Genomic DNA, 10,075 nt, shown 5'->3' on the forward strand with positions numbered 1-10,075 from the left:
ATGATGGAGGGGAGGTGAAAGGGAGGAATCAGGGAGATTGCTCTAATCCACGTGACACTGGCACGGGATTATGACTGTCATGTAAAAAATAAGGGTCAAGAGAGAGAAATGGGTAGTTGGAGGAAGAGAACATGGCTGGGAGAAGAGCAAAATGAATATAACCTATCTTCAAACACATGAAAGCAGAAGAGGGGGAAAGCTCTGGTGCACATAAGGGTGGTAAGGACTATTTCTTACAAAATTATATCTAGAGATTCCTGCTCACAACACTCTGTGAAAGCTTTCAGTGCAGTTTTATCTCATACAAACTGACCAGTGGGCTACTATTTCCTACCATATTTGAAATCTTTTAATTTATTCACAGCATTATTCTCAAAAAATTTACATTTTTTTCCTCAGTGAACTCTGTGCTAGTGTTACTTATTTCCTACTGCCACTTTAATGCTTTTGTCTGCATTTCTGACATTCATTTACCCATTAGATCAGTTTTAAACTCTTCTTATAGGAGTCCTGAGTTCACACCCTGCAGACAGACCTGACCAGGTACACATGCTCTGAGGAACATATGTACAGGGATCAGTCTGTAAGTCCCAGAAACTCCAAGGTAACAGTTTTTGGGAAGGCTGAGAATATTTCACAACTACAGCAAGTACATTTTTATAGATTGGCAAAACTATTACAAGCACGATAATCTATTAGGTCAAAAGTGACTGTTCTAAAAGGAGGAGTATGAATCTGTTGCAGTTGCCCCTCACTACAGGAAGGACATCGAGGTGCTTGAGCGGGTCCAGAGAAGGGCAACGAAGCTGGTGAGGGGCCTGGAGAACAAGTCCTACGAGGAACAGCTGAGGGAGCTGGGCTTGTTCAGCCTGGAGAAGAGGAGGCTCAGGGGCGACCTTATTGCTCTCTACAGGTACCTTAAAGGAGGCTGTAGTGAGGTGGGGGTTGGCCTGTTCTCCCACGTGCCTGGTGACAGGACGAGGGGGAATGGGCTTAAGTTGAGCCAGGGGAGTTTTAGGTTAGATATTAGGAAGAACTTCTTTACTGAAAGGGTTGTTAGACACTGGAACAGGCTGCCCAGGGAAGTGGTGGAGTCACCATCCCTGGAAGTCTTCAAAAGACGTTTAGATGTAGAGCTTAGGGATATGGTTTAGTGGGGACTGTTAGCGTTAGGTCAGAGGTTGGACTCGATGATCTTGAGGTCTCTTCCAACCTAGAAATTCTGTGATTCTGTGATTCAGTTTTCCAACTCAGCGGTTTGTGTGGTGTGCACTATGAGTGCTGAGGTACCTGGGGAGCACACAAGGCCTTATTCTGTGGTGTTTCCTACTTGCCTTATACCATGTGTTTTCTCCTCTTAGAGTGCCATCCTTCTGCAAGAATGAACAAGCCCACCTTGTATGCCACCAAGCCACAGTGTTCAACAACTGTACATAAACAACTGTGGTTGAACCAGCTCAGGGCCTAGTTTCAGAAGAGGTTCTTTTAAAATTAAGTTTGTGTAACGGAAATAGGAACATCTTTATCCTTTACAGTCAAACTGATTATGTTTAATATCAGCTTCAATATCTTTGTAATCAGATCAGGTGACTAAACTGTAGGAATTTTCACTCTGAAAAGGAATATTTTAAAGCTAATTCAATTTTTAAAAAGCAATATCTGTCATGCTCTGCATATAATTATGTAACAAAGTTTAGTGTGAATGGTGACAGGAGAAACATGATATAAAATACATGCTAAGACAGGTACACTTGAGGGACATACCCATTAGTGATGGAGACTTATCTTAAAGTGTCCAGGCCTGCAGCTAAAAATAAACTTGCAGGTTGCTTAAGATGATAATTAAAAATACTTCACTGTCAAGCTTTAGTATGACCCTTCCAAGGCCTCTCATAGGCCACAGAGCATGAACTCTTCCAGCCAGAAGAGCTTGTCCACCAAAAAAGGTGCAAGGTATAACTACATGAAAATGTTGTGTTAGAGATTGCAGAGAAATCTGGGATGTTTACTGGCATTTTTCCTTTGATAACATCACATATACTGTAATATTTATTATTAAACTTCCAATCATTGCGTTCAACTACACTTAATTTAATACTTTTTTTTTTTTTTAAGTTTTATTGAGCCAAAGATTTCTCCAAAGTAAATGGACTGCACACACCACAGTAACACCTCCCTTCATCCCAGCCAATATCATTCATGTGTCTGTTAGGAGAAACATGTACATAGCCCCAGAAGGTCATTTTTCATTTGTCAAAGTTTGATAGAAGTCTGTTATCTGTAAAGCACCTATGTAAAGGTTCATGTTCTTGCTTAGGGAGAGCTAATATAGCCGTTGAGTTTTGTTTTACTTAACTTTGTCACCACCATGTGGCAAATGTGTGAATTATTCTCCTAAAAATAGTATAATCTGGTAATTTTGCTAATTACGATCATCTAACAAGCATCCAGAAAGGAGAAAGTACAGCATGAGTGCCAGCTCCTGACGTGCAGATTAGGGCTCTGCATGATGAAATGATTGACAATAAATAAACAAATTGCTGCTCACTAAAACAGGAAGTTTTCATTTTAGAAAAATTGAAGAACATATGGGAAATTGTGTTCAAACCTGCAATTTAGATAATCTCCTCCAGAATGACTCGGTGTGCAGTCATTGCAAAAGGGTTATCAGGAGCTTCAGTGCCCAGTCATGCTGCTATAGCTGTATTAGGTTGAAGTAGATGAGAGAAAACTAAAGGAGCATTCTTATTAGAAAGGCACATTGACTATCACTTGCAGAAGACACTGGCAATAGTGCCAGCATAATCCAGAAATGTAGCTAGATCTGGACAATGACAATGATTTACACAAGCATAACAAAGTAAATATCACTTCTTTTATTTTTTTTTTTTCTAAGAAATGCCAATCTCAGGCTTTTGTATGCTCCCTGAAAAGAATGAAGAGGAGAAAGATGATGAAGCATGTGAAGTCTGATCACTTTCTGCTCCTTCTTAAAAGCAAACAAACAAAAAACAAAACCAATAAACTTCAGATGTGAAATTATCATGTTAATGTCCACTGCAGAACAGAATGTGTGAGTCAAGTTTCAGTTTAACCTACTTTTATTGTAATTTCTCTAAAAGATAGTGACAACCTTGGTACTTTAAAACATAGAACAGGGCTGTGTAAACTCTCCCACAGCATACAACACCATGTTGTAGCACTTGACAGTGCTAATGAGGAGAGAAGGAAGGGGAAAGTAGAAAAGATACTGTAGCCTCTTAGAGGCTGCCTCCCACTGCAAGCAATTTAGAAGCTAAATATAATTTATCAAATAACCATAAAACCTTGAATTTCACGTTCAACAGGAAAGCAGAATTCTAAAGTGTTAATGTAAATCTTTGATTTCTCATCATTTCAAGAGTTCAAAAGAAACCTTAAATTTTCTCCTAGAAAAAAAAACAAACAAACAAAAACACAGTGTACTTTGAAGAGGATGCTCCCAACTTACAATTTCACAATTGTTTTTAATATACTTCTCCCCTTCAAATACTCACATTAGAAACATAATATTCACACTGTGATCCTAAAATACATACTTGTGTAACATAATGTTGTAACAACAGCAAGCATAAATTAATGGGTGATAAATGTCATCGTTCTCATTCAAAAGTTCATAAAGATCAAGTTCAACTCAAAAATGTGGTTGCTGTGTGCACAGACTTGCTACAGAAAACATTTACAGTGGTGGTGGAAGAAAAACTGCAAAGGATAACATGAGAGCTATTCCGTGCTAGGAACGAAGGGCAATTTCCTATGATGTTAAGCACTGTAGCGCTGCAGCGACCATATTACAATATGCTTTGTGCACAGCAGTCAGGCAATTCATGTTTCACACCCCCTGTTTTAGCTGCAGTGTGTCACTAAAGCATTTGCTAGCCATGAGCATGACACCATACAATAAGGTATTTGTCACAGGAGGGCAGGTGCAGCAGTTACAAATTGTGCAGCCTCACACAGTGGACAAAGTATTCTTTTGCTGTAGCAATCTGCAATTTTGTTGCACAAGCAAGGAGAACCATTTCTGGAGTTTTTAAACACTTCCCAACTGCAGTAATAGAACAATGCAAATCTTTTATTGATTCAGCTGATCAGTAGATGGTGGTACAGTGATGGAAACACCTGCTGGTTGCTGATATATTTGATGGAGCTTTGTAGTATCCCTAAAGCAATCACTGAGGGAAACCTGCAAGGAGGAGCTCAGCAAGCAGCAAACCACCAGCAATACCAGGAAGAGCACTGCTTGGCAAATCAATATGAGTCTCAGCGGGGCAAAGGCCAACCCTATTTTATACAAACTATCCTTTGAACAAAAAAAACACAAGCTGATTTTTAATGAGGGAAGGGGAATTGTTGCACAGAACGACAGGCAAGGCATTACTTCCATCAGAAAAGAAGGTACCATTCGACCCCTGTGCTGTTCAGTCCATCTTTAAGGGAGGCAGAGGAATGTGCTGCGGGAAGAGCCAGCTGCACCCAGCTGACGTGCTAAACCAAAACCTGACTGAGAATTCTCCCCTGCCTATTGAACCACCTCCTTTTTTGTTTCTGTCCCAAATAACAGATGCGGTAAGTAATGTGACAAGTACAATCTCAAGTGCTTATCAAAGGGAGCTTGATACAATGAAGCCAACATCATGTGATTTATCTGAATACTCTTGCACCACCACCACCCCAAAAAAAAAAAAAAAAAAAAAAAAAGTAGCTCATAAAATCAGAAGACCCGTTGTTCCTTTTTGGAGTGAGGATTTAGACGTTTAGATGTAGAGCTTAGGGATATGGTTTAGTGGAGGACTGTTAGTGTTAGGTCATAGGTTGGACTCGATGATCTCGAGGTGTCTTCCAACCTAGAAATTCTGTGATTCTGTGATTTTGGCCAGCCTGCTTTAGCGATGAAAGCCCTGCGGAAGCAGCGGCAAAAGCACTTTCCCCTCCCCTCCCCTCGGTTTCCGGGTAGCCCAGGCAGACAGCCCGCCCTGCCACGCGCAGGCCTCCCCCGGTCGCTAGGCACTTCCTTCCTTAGCAACCGGCGGAGCCCCGCCCTTCCGGGGGGCGCGGCGCTCCCCATTGGCCGGCGCAGGGCCATATATAGGCATGGCGCGGAAGCGGCCGTCCTTTTCTTTCGGCGCCTGCTGAGGCCTCCACACGGCGTTGGCCGCGTGGGTCCCGGGTCTGGGGGTCGGGGGCGGCCGGGGGGCGGTGATTCTCTGTCTGCGTCCCCCCCGTGCTGGGCCCGGCCCTCGGGAGAGGTCGGGGCCCGCCGGGAGGGGTGGAGGGGAGGGGAGGCGAGGCGAGGCGAGGCCGAGGGCGCCAAGATGGCGGCCATGATGGCGGCGTGGGCGCGTGCTATGCGTGAAACGGGGTGCTTGTGCCCGCAGGTTCCCTGTCGTCGCTTCCAGAGGGAAACCCCACAATGTCCGGAGGTCTCGATGTCCTGCAGATGAAGGAGGAGGATGTCCTCAAATTCCTCGCTGCCGGGACCCACCTGGGAGGCACTAACCTTGACTTCCAGATGGAGCAGTACATCTACAAGAGGAAGAGCGATGGTAGAGCCCAGGGGTGGGAAGCAGGCTTTAGGCACAGCCAGTCCGGGTGGCTGCAGAGATTTGGTGGGCAGAGCTGGGGAAACATGGCAAGTGCCAGTGCTCGAGCTTCCTGGTAGTTGATGGCCTTAAAAGTATGGTAATCCTTAGTAGTTAAGTCATGTTACTCCAAGAAGTACAACAAAGCACTGATTTTAGACCTCAGTAAATGATTCAGTGCTCGATTATGGTCATTACTATGATAACAAAATTATTTTAGTGTCACAGCAGTAATTTTTACTTCTTGTTAGCACTGAGCTGACAAAACTCAGCTGCAAGCTGAGCTGCAGCATGTTAAAATGCAGCAACTCTTGCCAGGTCCTGGTCTGTACTGGTAGGTGCTGGAGCATGATATCTTAAGCCTATATGGTAAAATTTTTCTTTGCACAACTTTCCACTATCTAGAGTTTTCAAGTAAATGCAGTCATGACAAACTTATTAGCAGAAGAGTGCTATCTTGAGTTAGAAACTTGTTTGATGGTTACTTTAAATCCTTTTGTCACCCGTAGGTATTTACATCATCAATTTGAAGAGGACCTGGGAAAAACTTCTCCTGGCAGCCCGTGCCATTGTTGCTATTGAGAACCCAGCTGATGTGAGCGTAATCTCTTCCAGGAATACTGGACAGGTATGGGCATTCTTTGCTGGTGATAAGGCCTTCAGTCCTGGGAGCAGGACTCTTTTGGCATGCATCATGGCATGCCAGTGGCAGCTTGATGATAAAAGTGGAAAATGCAAACTTTGGCACTAGTAACACTGTTTCAGAAGCATTCCTCGTGTGTTATGCTTGAAGTGTAGAACAGTTCCACGGAGGGTTCCCCCCTGTCCCCAGTTCCCATAGGTTTCAGGGAGGATGTGAGAAGTTTGTTTGTTTTTTTTTTATCTTCTTTTGGTTATATCCTGTTGGGTTTCCAGTGTATTAGTAGTCAGTCTTCTGCACCCCCAGTCACCCATTCATTCCTTGAGTCATCAGCATGGCTTTGTGGGGACAAAAAGTATGCGATAGAAAGGTTTTCAAAGAAGAAATAACTCTGTTGTTGAACAGGAAATAGTAACATATATTTTTTAATTTATCACTTTAGATTTTTAGCATAAGAACTGTTTTCATAGCAGGGGATGCATTGCACCCTTCCAATAAATCTAATTGGTGCTGAGGTTTACGTGTGCGCGTGTTTTCTTTGGAGTAATCCATGTGGCGCCACAAATGTAGGGGAAGATGATGAACAGATTTACAGAAGCAAAGCACGAGTTCCTATTTACTTGACCTGCACATTGTTAAAGCTTGATGCTCAGGTCAGCTTCTGGCCAATGAGCTCTCAAGTGTCGGAAGTGTGCTACAGCAAACCAGATGGCAGGGTTTTTGGTAATGCCAGGAGAGGAGCTCCCTCTATGATTGGGATTTAATACTAGGCCCTGCCACATGTCCTGCCGGCTGATGCCTGGGAGATTGAAAGCTGTTGCAGATGACTGCAACTGTAGTCTTAGTAGATGTGATTAGTCTGCCTATATTTACTAGTGAGCTTTTCCTGTAGTCAGTGAAGTTACACTACTGGATAGTAAATGGATGTAGGAGTAGTTGATGTAAAATCATTTTTCTTATGGATTAATGTGACCAGGGGCCTGGTCTAGTTATGGGACTTTGTAGGTCAGACTGATGGTTGGACTACATGATCTTGAAGGTATTTTCCAGTGTAGATGGTTTTATAAAGCCATTTTATGCCTATGCTTTCCATGATTTGTTTTTGAGACTTAATTTTGGAATAGAACATGCAACTAATTTAGGTTAGGGAAGCTTTTGTTCTGTATATTGACTTCCAGCATTGCTGGTGGATGTGATCTTACCTGCAACACCAAAAGAAGGAGTTATTTTTAAGTGCTTTTATTGCTTTTAAATTAGTGCCTGAGCCTTGGTTGCACAAGAACTGAAAGAAGTTAATGTGTTCACTGACAGCACACCAGGGCAAGTTGTTTGAAATTGAATATCCTGCTTCACATTTGTGGTCTGTTTTGCAGCGTGCTGTTCTGAAGTTTGCTGCTGCCACTGGGGCTACTCCTATTGCTGGACGCTTTACCCCTGGTACCTTCACAAATCAGATCCAGGCAGCTTTCCGTGAGCCACGACTCCTGGTTGTTACGGACCCCAGGGCTGATCATCAGCCACTGACGGAGGCGTCTTATGTCAACATCCCCACCATTGCGCTGTGCAACACTGACTCCCCACTACGCTATGTGGATATTGCCATCCCCTGCAACAATAAGGTTAGTGATTTGAAGCACTGAAAGCTGCTTTCTCTAAACATGCACTGGGATGCAAGATGAATGCATTTTTGCAGGGGAAGGTTGAGATGTTCCTGGATGTATCTGGAATGTTCCCAAAGTGATTAGCTAATTAAGGTTTCTGGCAAGCCAGCAGGTGGGTCGGGGGAGGAGGTGAATGGCACACAATTGGAGCTTGGAGCTGAGGCTAACTTCTGGCCAAGGAGCTCTCAAGCATAGGGCGTGTGCTACAGTAACCTGGCTGGACTTACTGACAGCCGGAGGGTCTTTTTGGCCCAATGAAGAGCTTGGTAGTCAATCTTGCCACAGTTCATTGATAAGAAAGAAAAACCATGTCAATTTATGATGAAACTGATGTGAAATATTGCCATACCAGAAACCACCTGAAAGGTAAAGGTTAAGGAATTAGGAAACTTCTTGATCCCTATTTAAACATTGTTATTAACCAAAGCTAATGTAAGCCAAATCTGACTATATGTGTAAGATTCATTTAAGTTTCTTCGTTTCTTTGTAGTAGTGTAAATGATAAGCATAATCCCTGTCTTGTGGATAACATTTCTGTGACATTGGGCAGGAGAATTGGTTATCAGGCTAATTCAGATGTTGGTGACTGCAGTGTTGTGATAATGCTGCTATGAATTTGAAGTTGCCATGTCCTGAGTCCAAATGCATAACAGGTCTGTCAGGCATTAGCAAACAATGCCTTTCTCTTGCCAGGAAGAATCTTGGTTGCTCCCTAGTCTCTTCCTCTTGTAAAGGCTTAGTTTTGAAGCAGAGCTAAACCTAACTTTCTTACTCTGTTCAGGGAGCCCATTCAGTGGGTCTGATGTGGTGGATGCTGGCTCGGGAGGTCCTGCGCATGCGTGGCACCATCTCCCGTGAACATCCATGGGAAGTCATGCCTGACTTGTACTTCTACAGGGATCCTGAGGAGGTAGGAGACCTGTGGAAAGTGTTGTGCCAGTATGAGGTGTGCTGCTTGTGCTCCTGCCTGTGGTCCTGTGCCATTGAGGACAGACTTTGCCAATATAATGAACTGGACACTTCAGGTGGTAGTTAATTGTTAGTTGGTGCTTACTGACTGCTGAGTGTTAGTGTGGGTGGTGAGATGTTTCTGGGAGATGTCAGCTATGCCCTTCCGTTGCAGATTGAGAAGGAGGAGCAGGCTGCTGCTGAGAAAGCTGTTACGAAGGAGGAGTTCCAAACTGAATGGACGGCCCCAGCTCCTGAATTCACTGCTCCTCCTCAGCCTGAGGTTGCAGATTGGTCTGAGGGAGTGCAAGTCCCATCTGTGCCGATACAGCAGTTCCCTACAGGTCAGTTTGGAGGTGGGGATGTCCATGGGTCTAGGGAGAAAGAAATGAGTCTTCACTGTGTGATCAGCTGCAGGGTGTGCCCAGTGGTGGTATGCTGATTTGCCTGTCTTAAGCAAGTCTCACTTCAGTATTTTGTAGGGAAAACATGGTGCTCATGGGATGGTTCTATGTAAGTGTTTTCCAGCACTGACTGTCTCTAGACATTAAATGTATATATTTTTAAGGCAGACTTGAGCCTGCCTTGGCTCGGTGTTCCTGGAAATCTACAATAAGCTATTGGGGTCATTAAAAGAGCACTGGGTAGTTTCCATGTGTACTTCCACTTGCATGCACAAAGAGTAGTAGAGTCTGTAATGTGGTTTAGTGGGTGAAAAGAGCAGGGATGCATTGAGAATTTTGTTGCACTTTCATTTGCAGAGGACTGGAGTGCCCAGCCTGCCACTGAGGACTGGTCAGCAGCTCCCACTGCCCAGGCAACAGAGTGGGTTGGGACTGCCACGGAGTGGTCTTAACTTCAGAGCCACTGTACTGTGAGAATAAAGTTTGGTTTAATACACATCCTGCTTTGTGTGAGTGCTGCTTGGTATGTCTTTTTCTTCTACCCCCTGTTGGCATGTCAAATGTAGAATACTATACTGAGTGGTGTGGGTCATAGTCCATGGTCAAGGTGTGTTCTTCTGGATATATATTAAAATGCTGGATGAAGCCTCAGCAGAGGAGCTGAAGGAGTGCAAATTCTATCAGCACTATTTATTGTCCTGAGACTTACTTGGAAGGTGTTAGTAACAGCTGTGAGCTGGCCAGGCTGCTGGTCAAATGCTTCCATGCCAAGGATGTGCATGCACAAGGGTGTCTGCAGCG

The 10,075-nt window shown here is 43.9% G+C and overlaps 1 protein-coding gene across 1 annotated transcript; it reads left to right on the top strand.

Moving 5' to 3' along the window:
* The first annotated feature begins 5,068 nt into the window (after positions 1-5,068).
* RPSA (ribosomal protein SA) lies at positions 5,069-9,770 on the top strand. The gene is made up of 7 exons (XM_084281383.1): positions 5,069-5,198; positions 5,418-5,585; positions 6,131-6,249; positions 7,635-7,880; positions 8,704-8,832; positions 9,046-9,214; positions 9,632-9,770. Exons 2-7 carry the CDS (start codon positions 5,453-5,455, stop codon positions 9,724-9,726), a joined length of 891 nt encoding a protein of 296 aa, XP_084137509.1. The 5' UTR covers positions 5,069-5,198; positions 5,418-5,452; the 3' UTR covers positions 9,727-9,770.
* The last annotated feature ends 305 nt before the right edge of the window (positions 9,771-10,075 follow it).

Source organism: Netta rufina (genome assembly GCF_964035555.1).
Source record: "Netta rufina genome assembly, chromosome: 2".
Taxonomy (NCBI): Eukaryota; Metazoa; Chordata; class Aves; order Anseriformes; family Anatidae; genus Netta; species Netta rufina.

Excerpts from the sequence above, each read along its gene's own strand:
- RPSA (XM_084281383.1), top strand. The coding sequence starts at position 5,453 with ATGTCCGGAGGTCTCGATGTCCTGCAGATGAAGGAGGAGGATGTCCTC. Across the intron at positions 7,881-8,703 it reads CCATCCCCTGCAACAATAAG|GGAGCCCATTCAGTGGGTCT; the intron begins GTTAGTGATTTG and ends TACTCTGTTCAG. Across the intron at positions 9,215-9,631 it reads GATACAGCAGTTCCCTACAG|AGGACTGGAGTGCCCAGCCT; the intron begins GTCAGTTTGGAG and ends TTTCATTTGCAG.